The sequence below is a fragment of the Hylaeus volcanicus genome, chromosome 3 (genome assembly GCF_026283585.1).
Source record: "Hylaeus volcanicus isolate JK05 chromosome 3, UHH_iyHylVolc1.0_haploid, whole genome shotgun sequence".
NCBI lineage: Eukaryota > Metazoa > Arthropoda > Insecta > Hymenoptera > Colletidae > Hylaeus > Hylaeus volcanicus.
In genome coordinates this window covers 30,590,242-30,611,975 of record NC_071978.1, presented here as the reverse complement: position 1 = coordinate 30,611,975, position 21,734 = coordinate 30,590,242, and the positions used below count along the sequence as shown (strand labels likewise).

At 29.6% G+C, this 21,734-nt stretch overlaps 4 protein-coding genes across 6 annotated transcripts; 3 read left to right on the top strand and 1 right to left on the bottom strand.

Moving 5' to 3' along the window:
- Positions 1 to 45: 45 nt before the first annotated feature.
- Positions 46 to 6,989, top strand: LOC128873080 (PAX3- and PAX7-binding protein 1). Its single transcript, XM_054116351.1, has 16 exons — positions 46 to 478; positions 1,210 to 1,388; positions 2,110 to 2,269; positions 2,343 to 2,442; positions 2,560 to 2,717; positions 2,794 to 2,876; positions 3,025 to 3,224; positions 3,418 to 3,607; positions 4,722 to 4,845; positions 4,975 to 5,163; positions 5,285 to 5,484; positions 5,580 to 5,730; positions 5,824 to 6,019; positions 6,100 to 6,298; positions 6,383 to 6,501; positions 6,643 to 6,989. The coding sequence occupies exons 1-16, from the start codon at positions 292 to 294 to the stop codon at positions 6,692 to 6,694; spliced, it is 2,487 nt and encodes an 828-aa protein (XP_053972326.1). The 5' UTR covers positions 46 to 291; the 3' UTR covers positions 6,695 to 6,989.
- Positions 6,990 to 7,419: 430 nt separating this feature from the next.
- Positions 7,420 to 14,389, top strand: LOC128874195 (vitellogenin-3). 2 transcript variants are annotated; one of them, XM_054118658.1, is made up of 22 exons: positions 7,442 to 7,590; positions 7,883 to 8,118; positions 8,208 to 8,453; positions 8,659 to 8,817; positions 8,933 to 9,075; positions 9,152 to 9,299; positions 9,545 to 9,729; positions 9,814 to 10,133; positions 10,234 to 10,409; positions 10,477 to 10,694; positions 10,778 to 10,997; positions 11,077 to 11,278; positions 11,404 to 11,620; positions 11,694 to 11,851; positions 11,930 to 12,072; positions 12,138 to 12,271; positions 12,367 to 12,493; positions 12,567 to 12,749; positions 12,807 to 13,136; positions 13,225 to 13,480; positions 13,604 to 13,883; positions 14,020 to 14,389. In XM_054118658.1, exons 1-22 carry the CDS (start codon positions 7,578 to 7,580, stop codon positions 14,189 to 14,191), a joined length of 4,266 nt encoding a protein of 1,421 aa, XP_053974633.1. In that variant the 5' UTR covers positions 7,442 to 7,577; the 3' UTR covers positions 14,192 to 14,389. The 2 variants fall into 2 exon arrangements, with proteins under 2 accessions (XP_053974634.1, XP_053974633.1); XM_054118659.1 differs by lacking the exon at positions 14,020 to 14,389 and having other exon boundaries at positions 7,420 to 7,590; positions 13,570 to 13,806.
- Positions 14,390 to 14,529: 140 nt separating this feature from the next.
- LOC128874196 (DNA-dependent metalloprotease SPRTN) lies at positions 14,530 to 17,681 on the bottom strand. Of its 2 annotated transcripts, none has more exons than XM_054118661.1 (5): positions 17,215 to 17,681; positions 16,979 to 17,136; positions 16,788 to 16,896; positions 16,503 to 16,622; positions 14,530 to 16,425 (listed from the first exon to the last, which is right to left on the bottom strand). In XM_054118661.1, the coding sequence occupies exons 1-5, from the start codon at positions 17,314 to 17,316 to the stop codon at positions 14,713 to 14,715; spliced, it is 2,202 nt and encodes a 733-aa protein (XP_053974636.1). In that variant the 5' UTR covers positions 17,317 to 17,681; the 3' UTR covers positions 14,530 to 14,712. The 2 variants fall into 2 exon arrangements, with proteins under 2 accessions (XP_053974636.1, XP_053974635.1); XM_054118660.1 differs by having other exon boundaries at positions 16,979 to 17,139; positions 17,215 to 17,676.
- Positions 17,682 to 18,109: 428 nt separating this feature from the next.
- Positions 18,110 to 21,577, top strand: LOC128874199 (coatomer subunit delta). The gene is made up of 8 exons (XM_054118666.1): positions 18,110 to 18,259; positions 18,441 to 18,480; positions 19,198 to 19,421; positions 19,492 to 19,880; positions 19,967 to 20,137; positions 20,206 to 20,519; positions 20,712 to 21,028; positions 21,145 to 21,577. The coding sequence occupies exons 1-8, from the start codon at positions 18,257 to 18,259 to the stop codon at positions 21,232 to 21,234; spliced, it is 1,548 nt and encodes a 515-aa protein (XP_053974641.1). The 5' UTR covers positions 18,110 to 18,256; the 3' UTR covers positions 21,235 to 21,577.
- The last annotated feature ends 157 nt before the right edge of the window (positions 21,578 to 21,734 follow it).

Here is a 21,734-nt window from a genome sequence, read left to right as displayed (position 1 = left end):
TGTGTAAATTTTGATATGGCTAGTCTGTGTTCGTTCTATAATAATTTTTATTCAATGGATAATCCATATTATAATTTCATGAAACTGTCGCGTTTTTCTGGTCTCCGTTGTGTATTTAAGAGTGAATTATATGGTATTACACCGTTCAAAGGACGCGGATATATATTTTCAGAGAACATTTCTTCTAACGGTTTATGTGCTGTACAATTTCAAATTATTTTGTTATCATTAATTGTTTGAGGAATTAATACGAGGATAGTGTATGTATGAATTTTTTAAACGGACTGGTTGATGTTAAGAACAATGTCATTATTCAATAAACCGAAGAGGAATATTCGTCGTCGGCCTTTCAACGACGATGATGAAGATAATGAAAATAGGATGGAAGTGGAGGATACCCAGCCTATAAAATCCAAAGCAAAGAAGAAGGATAAACCGAAGCAGACGCTCCTTAGTTTTGGAGAGGAGCTGGAAGAAGGTGATTTGTAGATATATGCGTGCACACATACAACGCATATATTTCCTGCAGAATGTTGTACAATTCTATCGTTTAATTATGATAATCGTATAACTCTGATAATAATTTTCAGCAATCCTAACTCCTTGTGATATTCTTGAAAACATTTTTATACAAAACTAAAATTCAAATGTTTATAATATTCATGCGAAAATCGTTCAAAAAGTATGAGGAGAATGTTATAATATATCATGTTCTAATTTGTCAAGTTTTTTCCAATTCACCTGATTAATGGTAAAATAAGAGAGAGGTACTTTCTTCTAGGATAACAATATAGCATTTCTTGAATCTTAAATATGGTACATGTTTATGCTATCATGCAACAAAATTGGAATTTTTGAATATGTCTTACTTTTAGACTATGCAAGTCCACCAAAAGTGAAATTTGAGAAACACTGGCCCAATACCTTTACATGCACTGATAAGATAATATTAAAACATTAACATAGTTTTTGTTCAAACGTAGTTCTGCAAGGCTTTTTTAACCAAGGTCAAATATAGTTTGTTTATTTCTTTAAAACTGTAGAATATCTTTTTTTTTTATTAGGATTAGAAATAAAAATTCAACTTTATATTTCACACAACTAATTTTAAACAATAATAATAATTTTCAATGTTTTTATTACATGTGTACTTAATAATTTGTTTGCATTGTTTATTTTTACGAAATGTAATAGTTCATTATCTTGTAGCGGACGATGGTGAAGTCTTTAAAGTGAAGAAATCATCAAGGAGCAAAAAATTGATGAAACAACTAGATCACGAGAGGAGAAAAAAGAAAGGTGAAGAGAAAATGCAACTGGACTCTGAGCAAGCGAACATGTCCATTAAACAGGAAAAAGATTTAGAAATAAAGACAGATGATCTAGTAGTAAGCTATCTCTATGATGTTTTATTATTATTAGAATTTCTTCAATTTAAATAATTTAGAACTATCAAATCAGGATTTCATTTTTTTCACTACATTTACTCCATACAATATTTGGTATGCATTGAAGAATGTGACAAAGATATATGCCATTACATGCATTTTATGCATTTGTTTTTGTAAGCTATGTTGTTTCTTATATGTAAAAGATTTTTGATCTAGTGAATGTGAAATGTAATTGCATCAATATAATGGATATAGAACAATACAATAGACACTTTAATTGTATTAAATGTACAGAATTATAATAATATGAACATGCATCGTAAGTTAAATTATTTTTATAGAAATCTCATTTTATTTTGCAGCATTATTCAATAATTTGTTATTTTTATAAGATGCAAACTTGACAAATTTATAATGTTACAATATATACAGTGGTGTGCAAAAGTTTACAGTCACTTATTTTTTTTGTTTTTCTGTACAAGGAGAAGTATATCCTAAGAATGAAATAAATGTTTTTGTTACATTCTGCCTTATAGCCCAAAAATTTATCTTTGGTTTTTCTCCTCAAAGCAAGCTAGAAAAGCAACTGTTTAAAAACTTTCTCATACCACTGTATCTTTTTTTGCAGTATAATGTAACTTAACTTCACTATGAATTATTAATTGTTTTAACTGTTCACTGAAGATTTTATTAAGCAACAAATAATTTTTATTATTAGGTTAAGATAAAGAATACAGGACCTTTAATACTAAATGGACGAGCTGCACTTGCAGCTGGAAAGGATGATTATACATCTGATGAAGAGGATGATGAGACACGTAGTCATAAATTTAGAAGAAACACAGATAAAGCTGACACAATGAAGATTCTCCTTGAGAGTATGTAACATTTTCATTGTTATATACGATAATCGTATAATAAATGCTATATTATTTATTGATACATTTGTAGGTGGTTGTATTCCTGATGCTGCAATGATCCATGCAGCCAGGAAATGCAGACAAAAAGCAAGAGAATTAGGAACTGATTATATTCCTATAGAAGAACAAAGGTAATACTCATTAAAAATAGTATTATGGTAGTGGTAAAGGTTGTCTGATTAAATTAGTTATTACTAACTTCCGTATTTATTTTGGATGACATGTACTAGAAATATTTATATTTACAGTGATGATAAAGGCAAATCAAGACTTATTAGAGAAGAAGACCATGATAGAAGCGATGATGATGATTCTCAAGATCGAATTGATATGACTGTTAATACCGAAGCGCGCGACAAGGAAAAACGGAGAGAAGCTTTTCTTGCTTCACAAGTTTCATTAAAGCGTTGGTTTTCCTCTTTTTATTATCATAGTTTACAAACCTCAATTCTATGAATGAATAAGTAATACTTTTTCTTCAGTTTCAGATGATGAAAGTGAACATGAAAATGAAGAAGAAGAATGGGAAGCTCAACAGATTAGGAAAGGTGTAACAGGTGCACAGGTAGTATTTTTGTTTCCCTTTTATATACTGAATTATTGATTGTCTATTCACATATAACAATTAATTTGCATTGACTTTCATATCACTGAGCATGGCATCCATCATAGTCATGCATAGCATTGTATATGTAATATGCTAAAATATTTAGATTGCAGCAGCACAACAAGATTCTATGATGCAGCAACAGTATTCGATTGGTATGAATGTGAATCAAGTGATTGGAACTGGAGTACCTTTAGAAATGGTAATGATGCCGGCTCCTCCGCCTCCGCCAGCAATTCAACCGCCAGATCCAACAAAAATAGTACCGGTTACTCCCCAGGAAGTTGTCAATAAGATGCGTGCAAGGTGGTAAATTATTGAAAATTGAATACATACACATAATGCTATACCTTTTGTAATAATAAATTTAATTAATTGATCGTTAAAAAACAAACAGATGCGAAACCTTATAATTTATACTAAATAGTTTTAATCATTTTGTTTCTCGAAACTCATGTCTACAATAACACAAAAATAGAATCGAAAATATAATTTGCAGATTGGACAGTTTAAAAGAAGTACACCGACGTCATCAGTTAGATCAGGATCGTTTAGAACAAGAATTGGAACAAACTATGAAAGAACTGGATGAAGGTGAAATTCGTGCACCGCAGCTTGCACAGCGCTTCAGATATTACCAAGAGTTGCGTGGGTATGTCACTGACTTGGTAGAGTGTCTTGATGAGAAGGTGGGTTTATACGCTGTCACGTATGTTTATGTGCACTGGGGTTTTCCATGCAATTTTTGGCTGTATAAATTATTCAGCCATATTAGAATCAATGCATTTTTCTTATTGAAGTTAATAAGAAGATATATTATAGAAGAAATATTTAAAAACGTGTCTTTTTTTTATCTATTTCAAAAAATATTTGTAGTATTTTTAATACGTTCTTCTAATTTGTAATGAAAATTATAAATTTATTAAACAGAATAATATAATATAACAAAGTTTCATTTTGATGCATTTTTGTATAAATATTAATAATTACGTTCTTTAGGTATTGGATACGAATTCGACAATAGTGTTTAAATTTTCTGCATTCATTTAATTTGAAAAATAACATTCTGTACATTTGTCATCCAAGAAACTTTTAACGTAATCTACCTTTTCTTTCTGTTATGTACTGCGCATAGGAAAGAAATATAGTAACCTACTTTCCCTGGAGTTTAAGTATTATCAAGATTAATAAGTTAAAATGTCGCAATGGATTAAAGCATACATTTCTTATTCATAACTAATTAAAATGTAACATTGAAACTTGTTTAAAAAGTTTTAGTCAATTCACCTTCGAATATTATAAGCAATTTTAACATTTTATTATTTTTACTTCTACTGTATTTGTATTATAAAACTATCTTAAGAAAGAAGAAAAATGCATATTAGACATCAAAATATTCTAAACAATTGTAAAACACATAGTGTGTATTTATATTGCCGGGGGTCTGTATCTTCTCTGTATACAAACATTATTTGTAATGTAGTAAATATTACGTTTAATTACTTATACAAATTGACAAAATAAATTAATATGTGTGGTAAGTAAATTGCCATTGATTTGCAAATTCATTCTAAACGAAAGATATCCAATGGCCGTGGAATCTTATTTAAATTCCAGCAAATGTTAAACGTGAATGATATTTCATTGTTTATAAATTTTTTGTCTAAAACAAATTACACGTTTGATTCCTCATAATTCAAAAATCAGTTAAGCCATATATAAACATTTTCTGGAGCAAAAATAATTCTCAATGTCATTGAGTTAATTTACTGTGTGAATGTTAACGTGTAACTTTTTTGTTAGCTGCCTCTGGTTGTGGGATTGGAGCAACGCTGGTTAGATCTTTATAGTGAACGCGCGACTGAACTGATGGAAAGAAGACGGCAAGATACGAGAGATCAAGCAGAAGAAATTACAACAGCTGCAAGTCAGTTATTTTAGTATATTTGCATCTTATCGATTTAAATCATTGTATTGGATGTTAAGCTTGTTAAAATTAAGAAACCTTTACTTTAAACGAGTGTAACTTCAACACAAGTTATTTTTTAAATTATAGGAGGCCAACCTATCCGAAGAGGTCCAGAAGTTGAATCTCGTATTCGTCGAGCCACGGAAAGAGAAGGAAGAAGAGCTCGTCGAAGAAGAGCCAGGGAATTGGCTCCTACATTACCGAAACACATTGACGGAATGTCGAGTGACGATGAAGTTACTGAACAGCAAAATCTTGCGTTTAAACAGACGAAAGGTTGTATTTTATTACATTTGATAATATTTATTAAAAAATAAAAAAACAGAACTATGGAACATAGTTTGCTTCACTAAATTAAAGTAATTTATGACATTCGTAATTTTCGTTTATATTTCAGGTGAGATTGATAATGAAAGTAAAGAAATATTCTCTGATGTCATGGACGAGTATTGTACACTAAGAGGAATACTTTCAAAATTTGAATCTTGGAGAGAGACCGACAGAGATGCTTACATGGAAGCTTATGTGTCTTTATGTATACCTAAAATCATTTCCCCTATTATTAGATTGCAATTGTTAACATGGAATCCTATTATGGTATTCATACAATCATTACTAATTTTCATAAATTGTTATTTTAACGCAATGTTTATAACTGTATGAAATTATAATTTGACACGCTTACATTTTAGGAAAGTGCTGATATAGACAGAACAAAATGGTATAATACATTGCTTTTATATGCATTAGATAGTAAAGAAACCGAAGAATCACTTAAGAGGGATCCAGATGTTAGATTGATACCATCTACAGTGGAAAAGATAGTCGTACCTAGATTAACATGTAAGATTGTTGTATTTCTCACAATTCAAATATAATTTTCTTTATCTGATATATACGAAAACATTATAATATTTAACTGATTTTTATTTGTAGCTATAGTCGAGAAAATATGGGATCCGATGTCTACATCACAAACATTACGACTTGTAGGCACTGTAAATCGTCTTATTAGGGAGTATCCAAATTTAAACGATTCAAGTAAATCATTAGAAACGTTATTTAATACCTTACTAGAGAAAATTAAAGCAGCAGTGGAAAATGATGTATTCATACCAATCTTTCCAAAACAGTTAGTATCTATAGTATATACCATTTAAAAATGTCAATAGTGATTCGTTAGTGCTGACAACTTTTAATTCTACTTTTCAGAGTTTTGGACACTAAACATCAATTTTTTCAAAGACAGTTTGCAATGGCTGTGAAATTGTTGAGAAATTTATTAAGTTGGCAGGGCTTGCTTGGAGACACCCAATTAAAAAATTTGGCCCTTGGTTCTTTATTAAATAGATATCTTTTAGCGGGTTTAAGAGTTTCTGTTCCTACCGACGCCTTATTTAAAGCAAATATGGTACGTTGATCATTTTTAACATATTTAAATATTTTATTGTTCTTGAAAATGTCCTTAAATCATTTCGTCATATTTCTGTAATAGGTAATGAGTACACTTCCTCGCGCATGGTTACAAGGTGAAACAATAGAGCATCTAAGAATGTTTGCTACACTTATACAGCAACTTAGTGAGCAATTGGATCAAGCAAATCCAGCGCATAAGTAAGTATAAATTCCTATTTCAAAATTTTAGTATATTACATGACCCCGCTAAAGAAATATTAAAATAATTAACCATAATTTACTTAGTAAAATACAATTTTTAGATTTTATTTAGTTTTAATTAATTATTCACTTTTACAGTGAAGCCTGGGAATATTCGAAGTCCATCCTGAAAATAATCAAGCCTTTGTAATGTATTAATTATGTATGCATTTCTTAATAATATTTTATGGTACTTTTATTTTATGGTATTCATTAATATGCCTATCTATAATTTTATACGCATCTGAAAGGATCTTGTATATGCCGAATTAGAGTACAATTAGATGTGTAATATATAAAAATGTAATTTTGTATAGAAATAAATTAAACAAGATTCTGATAATATACTACACTTTCCAACAGCAGTTGTAAATAAACAGTATGTCGAAATAAATATGTAAATATCAAATTGTGTTAAAATCTCTTATTATAGCTACGAAAGTTAATATTTTTAAAATAAAAATTAATTTTTATTTATCAAACTATTCTGTTCAAAAATCGGTTGTGATTCCTTTTTTCGCAAATATACATATTAGCCCTGCTATACATATATTGTATTTCTTAAGAAATTTCTATCACAGCTTCTGAAATATGAATGATTGAGTTGTAAATTTTTGTGAAGGAAAAAATATAGAAAATTTGAGATAAAAGGTATAAGTTTTGTTTTACTTTTTAATCTGTTACATTTTTACATTGTATTTTGTATGCTTATATAATAATTTTTATTATGTATATGATTACACATTACTAAAGCTGTACAATTATTTTCGAAGTTATTACTAGAAAATAAGTAATTTTGGCTAGTGATCGTTTTGAAGAAAAAAGAAACTGTATGATTCATACATTACATAAAAATACCGAGAAAAAAACGTAATAGGCTGATTTATACGATTGAAGATAATTTAAAGAAGAGATAAGTTGTACTCACACAGATGGTGAAAACGTATTCATGGGTCACAGAGATAGGGATAGTAAGGGTCATCTCTTGACTTCTATGAACCCAGTTCACTGTTGTTAAGCTACCATTATACAGCATGAGATTCACAGGTATAGAACTAACATTTTCATTTATAATTACAAGTAAATTTTTCAATTAGGTACACCACTGAGTACCATGTTAACATATCAACAACAAATTATTTTTATTGTAATACATTATTTTCTACTAACGATATTTAATGTTATGGAAAATAAATATTTACAACTTCGTATAAATGTTATTTAAAATTTGTAATACATAATTTTTATAATTATATAAACTATACAATCGTAGAATTCGTTTAAAGATTTATTATATTGAGGTGTATGTAATAATTTAATAAAAAATGTTCTCTTATAGATACTACTTATGTGTTACAAATACTGGTACATAGATTTGGAAGAAATGTGTTTATATTTCTTCTGTTGTGCAATAGTTATACTGCATGCAGTATATTCGAGTCAGGAAAAGAATACACATATTCCTATAATGCACTTTCAAGTACCGGTGTTTTGTTACCATCTAGTGCATCGTCTTCATGGGGTTTTCATGGAAAACTTGTAATTCAAGCAGAACAAAATGTAGTTCTAATGCAGGTAATTTTTGGAACAATATTAAAGAAGTATTTTTTTTTAATTTTAAAATTACTTTAAACAATTCAGTTATGAATGATATTTTTATGCAGTTGCAGTCATTGAAAATAACTACATGGAATGGTAACTTACAAGAAAAAGGTGGAGATTATGATACTACTGATGACATAGCTGAACTTCTGAAACCATTTCAAATTGTATATAGAAATGGTCTTGTTGAAAATTTCAGCACCGAAACTATATCCCCTTGGTCTACAAATATAAAAAGAAGTATAACAGGAATTTTACAATTAAATCTCTCTAATTTAGAAAATGATGCAGCTTTTCATTCAACTGAAGTGAGTCATCATATGTACTTTACATCTTTTCTATTTAACAAATTTGATTCTTCCAAAAGAAATTCTAATTCCATAGTTAATTTATGCTATTTATTTTGTTCTTTGGTATATTAATAAACATATATTTGGAGAGTTTTTTCAGTAAAGTATTATCATTAAAAAAATTAGTTTTTTTGTAGTGTCATTGTAAATGTTCATATTATAGAAAAATCACTATGGAGAATGTAACATTGAATACATTGCTAGTCCTGAAGAAGAAAATGAATGGGTGATAAGGAAATATTTTGATCCTCGAAAGTGCATTGGTCATCCTCATTTTACATGGTCAAATGTTCCTAAAATGTTGTGTCCAAATGGTGATCAAGTAAGTGTATATCTTTAGGAAATAAACCATATAATATATAACATAAGTGAAAGTGATACAAAAGCATGAAACCTATCATAAAACTGATATTATTTTATTTGAATATTCAACTTAGAATCCAATATTAAAATCTAGTGAAAGGTTGTATAAAGTTAAGATAAAAGGATCTGTCAATGAGATTTTATTTGTTAATGCTTCTGGAGGCATATATATACAACCTTTTCAAAGTTTTGGAGAAGCACAGTTTCATTTTACAAGGTACCTTCAAATAATCAAAATGTTTTTTTCTCTGTTTTACTTATTACTTCTTTTGTATATATTTCCCATAACACAGGCAAATCCTTAAATTAATTTCGGTGAAAGACACAATGAATAGGATACTTACTAAAGATTTACATCCAAAAGTTCTACAGCATGAACTTCCAGAACTTGATCTCACGCAGGGTAGAGGTACTCCTGACAAAAGTACTGTTTTTAAATCTGTAAGTTACATTTAATACACAATTATCACATACATTATTTAATTCTTATTTTTAACAACCGATAATTTTAATGATATTTTTTTATTTTATTGACAATTACAACTAAACAGAATACAACATTACAATTCATTAAATAATGTTAAGTACTATTGAGAAAAAATTGTAATAGTATCATTTAGAAATTACAATTAATAAAATGAATACACGTTTTCATTGTATTCTACAATAATATCTACATGTTGCAGATAGGAACTTTATTAGATAGACTAAGTCAGAGACTTGAAAATCCCGGTTTGGATACAGAGACTCTTAATTTACATAATACAACAATTTCTGTTTTACTTTACTATCTTGGGATGTTAGATGTTGTTGATTTACGTACTGCATACACCAAAATTTCAGGAACAAGTTACAAAGAAGAAACAATACGGTGCTCAAAAGCATAATAATTCTTTAGTATTAGTACTCTATGAAATAAAATTCATTTAAATCTCATTGCTTTCTATTATTGTAGGAATATGTTTCTTGAAGCTTTGCCACAAGTTGGTACAAAAGAAGCTGCATTATTCATATTAGAACTAATTCAAGATAGGAAAGTATCAGACATGTCTGCAATTCAACTTCTTACTCAGTTACCATTTCATGTAAGAAAACCAGATGTCCAACTGTTAGTCAATTTACAAACATTTCTGAATTTGCCAGAAAAATTATCTCCAGAAGTACAAAACACAGCAATTCTTACATATGGCACATTGATTTATAAAACGTGCTTATTATATTGTCCATATGAAATGTTAGATGATTATGTGCATCTATATCTCGATAAGTTTACAGGTATATATAATAATTACTATTTCAATAAACATATGAAGACATTAATTTTTAATGCTTATATTATTATATTATTATTCTTATTATTATAAATAATTTATAGAGACAAAGGAATATTTGAAGAAAATGGTTTGGCTAGAAGGTTTAGCAAATATACAATTAGGAAGAGTAGTGGAGTTCTTAGAACCTATTGCAAGCAGTAATAATGCAGAATCACGTCATTTTCGTGTTCTTGCTGCCTGGGCATCGCTTCCAACTGCTCCGCGGAGACCTGATGTTGTAAGTAGTTAATATTTGTTGTAATATAGTAAATTATTCGATATTACTCCTTTATTTCTTTTTATAGATATATCCAGTTTATTGGCCAATTTTAATAAATAGAACTGAACATTTAGAAATGAGAGTAGCTGCATTGACATTACTTATTGTTTCGAGCCCTACACCAAGCAGGCTGATATCATTATATTGGTATATGCAAAGTGAACCCAATCAACATTTGTATAACTATTTTTATACCACTCTAAAATCTATGGAGCACACCACATTCCCTTGTTACGTTCATATGTACGTAAAGATAATATGAAACTTCTGTTTCTGTGAAATGTTTAAATACTACACAATTCTTTTTTTCTTAATTGTCATTATAGAGGTGCTATAGCTGCTCAATTTACACGAGTACTTCGTCGATCATCAAATTATCAATATTTAATTACTGGTAATTATGTATTTGATTATCAAGATGCATATAGAAAATTTGGTGCAATGATAAGTGGTATTGTCATTGCTAATCCTCTATCAAACATGCCTGAGGTTTTATATGTAACTCTTAATACTTATGGAAGTGGAACCAATATAAATCATGTATCTGTAAGTATTAGTTTAGAATTACTTTTCGAATTAAAATATCGTGACAATTTCTGATTTTGTGAACATCATACATACACAGTTATATATAAAAGCTGAAGGCCTTCTACAAACATTATCAACATATCTTGATGGTCCAACACAAGTACAGGATATACTGAAGCAATTTAAAATAGACCAAAAGCGAAATGGACCTGTACATTTAGAAGTAATCGCACGTATTCAAGAGAAAACAATTTTATGTCTCCACTTAAACGAAACAAATATTATTGCAGGATTCAAATGTAAGTTAATAAGACTTAGCATATTAATAAGGTAATAAGATAAGCATATGATTCTCACGCGACAAAATTTTTTTGTTTTTCTTGAGCAAAAATATCATATATATAATGCTGTTTAATTTCTTCAGATCTTTCATCGCTACCTAATAAAATGTATCATATATATCAAAACGTGGAATTTCATGTTAATCAACAACGTATTAATGTACCATTAACTCTAGAATCGGTACAAGTCACAGATTTGGGAGCAAATGTTAGAGTTGCAGTTACCACTACATCATTATTCTCAATGAGGGGAAATTTTACACGTGTTTCAGTCGGTCGTAATAATCATGTCATATTACGGTATGAAATAATTTATTGTATTTTTATTTTCGTTTCATAATATCTTTTTTTTTTACGAATTCACTATTTTCAGAACATCTATTCATGGATCTCAATTAATTGAAAATTATAATCCGTTAATTGATGTATGGCATAGTGCAGAAAGAGCACATTCTGTACATGGATATCTTCCAGTCAATATTACAATTGGATTGCAAAATCGACCTTTCATTTCATATAATACTCCAGGGGGTACTAAAAATTTTAATTGCTAACTTTTAGAAGCATAATTTATTATGTTTTATACTAAAACTCAATGTATTTATACAGAACATCTTAAAATGGGTTTCACATTTCATACCCGAACATCTACTAATATAAGAGGGCCAAATGTTAGATCAAAATTAAGTAAAATTTGTCCTAATTGCACCCAACTCTACGTAGTTAAAAAATCGCCAACATATAAACCACATGTAAGTAACGTTTAAATATTCTTTTCTTAACTTTGAATTGAAATGACATGAATTTCTTCATATAGGATGTAGATTTATTTCAAATTGACTTGGTAGAATTAGGAGCTCAAATATGTGTAAAACTATTCGATTGTGAAAGTAGACTATCACGAGAAAAATTAATTCGTGATGTGTTTTCTTCGCACCAGGCTAATTATCCGTAAGTGAAATGATAATACAATTTTGTATATTTTTTTTATAAAAGCTAATGAATAACAAGTATTAATAACTCATCTTAATTCTAAACTGTTGTAGTATTTGGCCAATTCTGCAATTTGCTTTAACAGCACTTCATTTCTTAGATTACTACACATATGTACCACCAAAAGGGAGCTGTGGTTTAGCTGCTTATATTAGTACAATTGACACACAACGAACTCAAGTTAGTAGATTAAGATACCTGATATTTTAAATACATAGATTTTAAGTTTCATATTGGATATATGTTTTATTAGGTCAGATTCGAATATATGAAAGGCCTAAACCATCATATGTTCTCTTTAACACGTAGTAATACCGAATCATCAGATGTTATTCAACAATGGAATTTAGCTGCAGTTTATGAGATTACGAGTTGGATTTCTGACCTACTAAAAATTAAAGCAACTAAGATCACACCAGGACAAGAAGTTTTAAAGGTAAGTTGTATACATTACAAATAGAAAAAAGGATAACTTATACATTTTGTTGTTTAGTTTTGTTTAGAAGCAGAAAAAGAAGTACCTTGGGAATGGAATTATCTTAGTACTAAACCAAGTGATTCTGCTAGAATTGTAATAAATGCTGTTTGGGGACCTTCTAATACAGCAAAAGGTAAATGTAGCGGATCCTCAGTTACGTTAAATTTACTTGGTGAAATTAGCGAAGATCAATTAAAAGAAGTTAAAGAAGCAAAGTGGCCCTATGAAGAATGTCGGGAACAGTCTAAAGGAAAACAATTTTCTCCATTCTCTGATGCATGTTATGAAGCTTCAAGGGAGTTATCTACTCTAAGGAAATATCAAATTATTGTACAACATGAAAATGTAAGTTCGCTATTAAATTACAAATACATTGTTAGCTATAAATATAAGAAGAAACCTACTGTAATAGAAACTATATTATCACAATTAGGTACCAGCAAGCTTAAAACGGTTAGCTTGGAAATTTCGTGCCTTCTATGATCTTATTGGCGGAAATAGTAGTTCTGATTCCACTTCAAATGAATTCACTGTAATTGCAACATTTCCAAAGGATTCAGATACTGGCGAATTATCGCTCAACAATGATAAAGTAATTATCGAATATAATTACAATTTTGTGGATTACTTTTTAACAAGAACTAGAATTCATAAATACATGGATTGGTCAATTATAAGAACATTTTTTGGTAAGTCAGTGTAGCGTTTTTAAGTTAATATTTTTGAAGAAGACTAGTTCATTATTTGTACCTGCAGAATTGATTCTATCTGATTACAGTACCTTTACCTGTCTTAATCACTTCCAAATTTAGGCACATGTATTGTGACGCCAGATTTTATAAGATCGATTTACAACGTAAATTACTCGTTCCGTAACAAACGTGAAGTTTTGTTACTTGGTCAATGTTTCAATGAAAATCCAAAATATGCATTATCAGCGCGAAATGATCTATATGGTGTCAACGTCAATATATATGACGAAATAGATAATGTACGAATTGTACCTAATAGAACCGGAGGAACGGTATACAATGATACAACATATATTTCATTACCTCAAAGTTATATATTTCACTCCCTAGGTTCTAAAAGGTGATTAAAATACTATTAATATTTTTAAAATAATGAGACTTATTTTGCAGCAGCTTTCATTATAGTTTCCCTTATATACGTATAATATTATAATGCTTTAAGTATATGATATTTTCATATTATTATTATGTTTCAGGGTGAGATTGGATGTTAATACTATTGACATGATAGTTCCAAATCTCTATTTATATATGCATTGGACTCAAGAACAAATTCTTCTGTTCTTTCCAATGTATTTACTAGAATTTAGTTGTGGTATATGTACACTAGACTCTCTCAATACTGATAGTTTATACGAAAAATTATAAAACTGTTTATTTATGCACAAAGTTGATTTAATATGTAATAGATATTCACGATTAAGTAACATTTACCTTGTTACTTGGGTTGGTACATTACCACAATTAAAGCATTTGTAAGGTGGTTAATTGTAAAAATAGTATTTAATTTTAATAAATATATAATTGTAATATAGACGAACTTGTAAATGCTGCAAGAAATTGGACCATTTACTATTTACGAATACATGTACTGATTTTATCTACAAACTTATAATTTTAATCTAATGTATATTTTTTATGAAATATAATCAGAAGTATTCAACATCGTTAAGTACCTATATCTAAAGGTAGATTAAATTTGAACATTTTATTAAAAAAAATATTTTATTTTCACTTTGTATCTATAAAGTAATAATAACACGTAATTGTTTATTCACTTCTCTCGCTTATAGAATAACGACATTAATTTGCAAAATGAAATACAATTACAAAACTAATTATCAATATAAATTATTAAATAAAGAATATAATAAATTGGTCTACTGCAGTCACGTGTTTTTCAGACATTCATCTAAATGTTGATTCATGAAAGACTCTGATATTAATAGTGTGCAAACAGGACAAAGATATCTATTATTCTGGTCAACTGGTACTTCGGGAGATTTTTCTGACATTTTTACATCATCATAATCTATTGACAGTTCTGAATCATCGTTAAAAAGATTTCCAATACAGTCTTCTAAGTGGTCATTTAATGACATCTCGGGAGGAATAAACATATTACAAACTAAACATTTTTGTGAATTGTCAATTGCATTTTTTTTCTGAGGCTTTGGCTTAGAATAAAGATCTTTCAAGTCTTCAGTAATTGAAAAGGAGGATGAATTACTACTAGTACTACTTATGGAAATTATGCTTTCATTTTTCATTTCACTTGCAACATTTGTATTATCTAATTTAATAGTCGAATTATCTTGTTCATTTGCATCTAAAAGACATTTATCGAGATGCTCATTAATACTCGTATATTCAAAACTTTTATCACAGACAGGACAATTTGTCACTCTTATATTTTCTGATTGATCTAATTTTGGTTGTTTGCTTGAGAACGTACTCATATTGATTTTTCTTTTCTGTGTGGATGAGGTTTCGTCTACTTTTACTTGTGCTTTGGTAGAACTGATATTATCAGATATTATTAAACAAGAATCTACATGCTTATCTATGTCACTGCTTGGCACGAAATTACTGCATATTGGACATTCTACAAGTTTCACCATATTTGTCGATTGACTATCAATAGGCGATTTTCCTGCTTTTGCGACAGTGGATGCACCCGTTATTTCTTTTGATACTTTAATATTTCGATTGAAGTCAGGATGATTCTTCCTATTATCAAATTTACTCAACAAATTACTTCGTCCTGTGGTAGAACCACCAAGAGTTCCAGAGGAAGAGAATTTAGGATTATTAGAAATTAAACTAGTAGATTTCTGTGTATTATTTGAGCCATTTGGACCTCCTGTACCCCAACCATGAACATTATTTGTATTATTTCCAAGTTTTTTGAATCTGTTTAAGAAATCTGGAGTGTTTGAGTGTGGTTTGATTTTTTTTGGAGTAGATGCAAGTAGTGGTGTAGAAATAAATTTTTGTGAATTTTTTGAACCAGTTGTTGGACCTCTTACACCCCAACCATGAACACTGTTTGTACTAGTTCCGAGTTTTTTAAATCCGTTTGATAAATCCGGATTATTTGAAACTGGTTTGATTTTCGTTGGAGTGAAAGTATCTGTTGGTACAGCAATAGACTTATGTGAACTATTTGGGCCTTTTACACCCCAACCTTGAACATTATTTGTATTAGTGCTATGTCTTTTGTATTTGTTTAATGAATCTGGAGTATTTGGAAGTGGTTTGACATTTATTGGTATAGATGTGGCTGTAGATGCAGTAGTAGAATTAGGCTTTTTAAGCCAGTCAAACAAATTATTTGTTGAAATATTGTTTTTTGAAACCAGGTTTGCTTTTTCTTTGTTTTTTGAGGTTTTTGCCTTATAGTTTTCTGGTTCTTTAATTTTAGTATATTGACCACCACATATTTGTTGATGTTTTTGCCACCAATAATCATTTGGACCTGGTGCACGATTCATAGCTCTACGTACTATTCCAAAATATGGAGCTCTTTCTCGACAAGGACCATTACATCTCCACCAATGTTGTTGGTACAGTTTAACTTCATCATTAAAGCTATGATATATCTACAAAAACAAAACATTTTTATTAAGAAATATTAAAATCAACACATTACCTTAATTATTTTTTTATGGATACATACAGTTATTTTTGTTCCAGCTTCTTTATTTATTCTGTTCATATGTTTACAAAACTCTGGGCCATGTCCATCTCTATCACGATTGTTATTTGTGAGAAATAAATATCCATGGATCATTTCATGCTACAATCCAAAATGTACATTAATACAATTTAAAGTAATAAGTAGCCCTAGTATTTTATAATGTTTTGAAACTGTTCCCAACTGTTCTTCATACCTCTTAAGATTAGCTTTGATTTTACATTATATTAATGATTATTTAAATAATTTATAATAATGAAAGCTTACCAATAGAGTTTCTACAAGATCTTTCCTTGGTCTAAGTTTTAATAATGGTGCACTAAGTGAAATTATACATTGTCGATTTCTAGGATGAAAAGTACATACACCAGCACAACTATAATAATAAAATTAATGTATAAGTACAAAACAGATAATGTATACGTATATGAACAATAAGTTGTACAATAATTGTTTACCTTGTCATTCTAGGGCTCCATTTAACTTCTACAGGCAGTAACACATTCCAAAAGAACCGTTCATTAAATTGCATAAATAGTGTATAAATATTGGGAGTTGGATCAATTAGTTCCAAAGTTTGATCAATTAAGGTTCTTGGTTTGTAATTTTCTTTATTCTTCTAGAAACATATTTAATAATATTAAAAATAAACTTGCAATACTAAACGACCGTTTTGATGAACTAAAGAACTTACATTCTTAGGTAAAATTGCATTTTCCGTCAGTCCAAAGTAATTGTCTTCTTGGTATAATTTACGAGCTAATTCAAAATCACGAGATTCTTGAGACTTTATCATCGTATACGAGTAATAATTCTTTATGAAACGGACACAACGTACATATAAATAGAAAGATAAACAAACAGTAAAGGAAGTAAGTATAGAGCATTCAAAATATTTGAGTTTAGTACAAGTATACCAGTTTTTAATTACTTATATAGATAATGAACACATAGTAAATTATTAATAGAAAAACAAAATTATTGTTTGTAACCTAGTCATATCACAGAGTATTTTTACATGTCTATTATTTTACGCAGTGAAACGCATGTAGCTCTGTACACAAATAATTGGTCGGTTGTCTGTATTGGTCGATATGTCTAATCTACCACCAGAGTGCTTTGAATAGCAGACAATTCTCGCAAGTTCTTCCGAAAGTACTTAATTCCTGTAAATAGGGAATTTAAAAACATAATATCTGCAAGAGTAATCCTGACAAGTTTTTCTACTAGCAGATCTCAAAGAAAATTCGAATTCGTTTACTTTCACTGTTCCAAAAATATTCATTTTTCAAATAAGTAAAAAAATAGCTGTACGAGCATAACTTTTATTTATTACATATTGAATGTTCCAATCCTTGATTTTAATCACTTTTAGTAATATGCGAATATCATTGTCCTGAATAATTATGATTATAGGAGAAAATGTTTGATTTTACATATAAAAAGTATTCGTACAAGAACTATGTGAATCGAATAATTTAAAAAAAGGAGAAGAGGATTGTGAGAATTTGTTATTTTACATGCATACATAATCAGAAAATTGAGAAACGAAGTCCGTAACTTTTAAATTATCTAACTCGTGGCTCATGTCTTTCGTCATGCCACACGTCAGCTACAGTGCGCCCTCTGCTCGTCCTCTCGTATTTGTATATATGATGTGGATGGAGGATTGGCTTATATAAAAATTGTATTAGGTTAATCATACGGCACGTAACGTATCAAAATAAAATATCAAAATGGTAAGCATTCGCATGTTATTGAATTCAAATCATTGTCACTATATCTAAATCTCGAAAGGTTATTTACAGCAAGGCCGTGCCGATGCACTTGCCACAGATGTCAATCACCGCTCACGATTGTTGCTAAAGTGAATTGAAAATTGAAATAATTACACAATTAAATGAATTGTTGTTGTTTCAGGTACTTATCGCTGCAGCCGTCTGCACTAAAGCAGGCAAAAGTAAGTAATGCTTCTCATCTTTGACCGCACCTGTTGTGTGTGTGTATGTGTGTGTATGTACATATACGATTGTGTGTACACTCACTTACTTAGTATTCACACGATCATAATTGTCAAATAATTACAATCTTTTATTTTGCTTAATATAAGCACTCCTTTCTCTGAATTATATGAATACATATGAAATGTTGTTTCCTAAAAGTTTAATATTTGCTATATTATAGCATAAGTTAGATAGTATTTTATCATCCAATTTTATACGTTATTTCACAGAAAAAAGAATTTCTCCCAACGTATGTACAATTACTTTTTCAATTTTATGATATGAATAATTGAAATGTTTAAATGTTTAATTCAAACAGAACTCTTCAGAATACTGCCATTGTTTCTAAGAAATATTTCAAAGTGGAATATTAGGCTTGAAATAGAAATAATTAAAATTTTCATATAAGCAATGTTCCCAATATAAAGTTGGTTTATTAAAGTTGTAAAAATAAAAAATGATATTCTTTCAAAGATATAAATATGATCATGTTACTTCAACTTTTTGTAAATCTTAAAGGAAAACACATATAGCAGAGTAAAGCCTTTTTTGTATAATATTAATGAAAACAAGTACTACATTTCTTATGTGAATTGTATAAATCATTTCTGATTGATAAAGATATGATCTTTTGATTAAAACTACTAAGTAGAGTAATTTTATTTAAATTTCAGCTATTATTTCTCGTCAGTTCGTTGAAATGACTAAAGCTAGAATAGAAGGTTTACTTGCTGCATTTCCAAAATTAATGAGTACTGGAAAACAACATACATTTGTAGAAACAGAGTCTGTGAGATATGTCTATCAACCTTTGGAAAAAGTGTATATGCTACTGATTACAACAAAAGCTAGTAATATATTAGAAGATTTAGAAACATTAAGACTTTTTGCAAGAGTTGTAAGTATACCTTAAATATGAAGCCTTCCAAAGTAAATTTAGTTAATAATTTTCTACAACATACTTTTAGATTCCAGAATATTGTAATTCAATAGATGAACTTGAAATAGCGGAAAACGCATTCAATTTGATATTTGCATTTGATGAAATAGTTGCATTGGGATATAGAGAGAGTGTCAACTTAGCACAAATCAGAACATTTGTGGAAATGGATTCACACGAGGAAAAAGTCTATCAAGCAGTGAGAATGACTCAAGAACGAGAAGCTAGAAATAAAATGCGTGAGAAAGCGAAGGAATTACAAAGGCAACGAATGGAAGCAAATAAAAAGAGTGGTCTTAAAAATCCTGGATTTGGTAATGCTTATGGTAACAGTGGTAACTTCACGCCAACTCCTAGCGTAGGAGATACCGCTAACTTCATGCCAGAACCAATTAGACCTTTGTATACACCGACACAGTAAGAAATAATATATATTTTCCCTTAAGTAATAAAACTACTTGCAGCCTAAGCAAGTTTTATCAAAACGTTATTCTCTTTCAAAGAAAAACAGCTAATACTGGACCAGGCGCGATGAAATTAGGAGGAAAATCTCGTGATGTTGATTCTTTTGTCGATCAGTTAAAAGAAGAAGGAGAAAATGTTGTATCTACACCTTTACCTGCATCGGGTGCAAAACCAACATCGATTGCACCGCAGATAACCAATACAGAATCGTAAGAATTTATTATATTTGATAGTATGTTATTGACCGGTATAATATAAATATTCCTTTTATTTGAAGAGTTCACCTGCGACAAGAAGAGCGACTTAATGTACGAATTGGTCGAGATGGTGGCTTACAACACTTTGAATTACATGGTTTGGTTACATTACACATTTCGGATGAAAAATGGGGTCGAATTCGTGTACAATTGGAAAATAATGATGCAAGAGGAATTCAGTTACAAACACATCCTAATGTAGACAAGGAATTATTCAGGTCTCGCGGTCAAATAGGTTTAAAGATTCCTACAAAACCATTCCCATTGAATACCGATGTTGGGGTATTAAAGTGGCGTTTACAAGCTCAAGATGAAACAGCATTACCTATTTCGAGTAGGAATCCATTACTAAATTGCGTTAGATAAGATGAATCATTGAAAGCTGAAAAGAATACCTCTGAGGGATACACATGATTATGGAGATTCATTTTAACCGAGTGAACATCTTAGGGCTATTCTTCTTAACTTGCAATGATATTGTTCGATTTGTAACAAAAAATAACCATTTATTTACTCTTTGAAACAGTAAATTGCTGGCCTTCCGAAAATGGAGAAGGTGGATGCGATGTCAACATAGAATATGAATTAGAACAAGTTAATCTTGAACTAAATGATGTTCAAATAAACATTCCGTTGCCCATGGGTTGCACTCCCATTGTGAGTGAATGCGACGGACAATATACGCACGAAGCACGACGAAACACACTTGTGTGGTCTTTACCAATTGTTGATGCAACAGCAAAATCAGGTTCAATGGAATTCTCAGCACCCTCTTCTACCCCTTCTAATTTCTTTCCTCTTCATATCTCATTTTCATCAAAGACGTCGTATGTCAATATTAAGGTATGTCGAATAAGTAATTTAGTGGTTAATAACGTTTACCGTTTAATATCCTTATCATATGCCTCGTAATTTAATAATTTTTTTTATAAAATGACGAAAATTTATATTTTTTGTAGGTATCCGAAGTTTTACTTGTAGAAGATGAAAGTCCTGTTAAGTATTCGGTAGAAACAGTTTTCTTTACTGATAATTATGAAGTGGTATAAACACACAGAAAATGATCAGTTAACCACTTGTGGTAAATGTATACAAGGATATTAAATTAGGCGATGTCTGTTGGAACAAGAGTGATAAACATTTTCAGCTTAATAATTTCATTCCAAATGACCATTATTTTCATTGATTAATGCATGAGTGCATTAAAAGCGGTACGCTTATATGTACCCTATGAACAATTTGTTCTATTTAGTATACGCCTAATGTGAAACTATTAAAGAAAACTGTACAAAGATATTTTATAATTGGTATAGAAAGAACATTGAAAGTTTTTTTCATATTTTACGAATTACACAATATTATATACAAATAAATTGAATTATCTTAGTTCTATTACAAATTTTTTAAATTAGTTCCTTATAAATTTTGTATCATTACAGAACTCTTTAGTAAAATAGAAAATGAGGTATTACTGTATCGAGAAACATAGCAATATTTTTTTGTATGTTACATACAACATATATAAATATAAAGCCATAATTGCAGAAAA

Excerpts from the sequence above, each read along its gene's own strand:
- LOC128873080 (XM_054116351.1), top strand. The coding sequence starts at position 292 with ATGTTAAGAACAATGTCATTATTCAATAAACCGAAGAGGAATATTCGT. Across the intron at positions 5,485-5,579 it reads TAACATGGAATCCTATTATG|GAAAGTGCTGATATAGACAG; the intron begins GTATTCATACAA and ends CTTACATTTTAG. Across the intron at positions 6,020-6,099 it reads ATACCAATCTTTCCAAAACA|AGTTTTGGACACTAAACATC; the intron begins GTTAGTATCTAT and ends TCTACTTTTCAG.
- LOC128874199 (XM_054118666.1), top strand. Across the intron at positions 19,881-19,966 it reads CCTTTGTATACACCGACACA|AAAAACAGCTAATACTGGAC; the intron begins GTAAGAAATAAT and ends TCTCTTTCAAAG. Across the intron at positions 21,029-21,144 it reads CGTCGTATGTCAATATTAAG|GTATCCGAAGTTTTACTTGT; the intron begins GTATGTCGAATA and ends TATTTTTTGTAG.
- LOC128874196 (XM_054118660.1), bottom strand. The coding sequence starts at position 17,316 with ATGATAAAGTCTCAAGAATCTCGTGATTTTGAATTAGCTCGTAAATTA. Across the intron at positions 16,897-16,978 it reads TGGAGCCCTAGAATGACAAG|TTGTGCTGGTGTATGTACTT; the intron begins GTAAACAATTAT and ends TTATTATTATAG. Across the intron at positions 16,623-16,787 it reads ATCTTGTAGAAACTCTATTG|CATGAAATGATCCATGGATA; the intron begins GTAAGCTTTCAT and ends TTTGGATTGTAG.
- LOC128874195 (XM_054118658.1), top strand. Across the intron at positions 10,998-11,076 it reads CCAATATAAATCATGTATCT|TTATATATAAAAGCTGAAGG; the intron begins GTAAGTATTAGT and ends ATACATACACAG. Across the intron at positions 12,494-12,566 it reads TTGACACACAACGAACTCAA|GTCAGATTCGAATATATGAA; the intron begins GTTAGTAGATTA and ends ATGTTTTATTAG.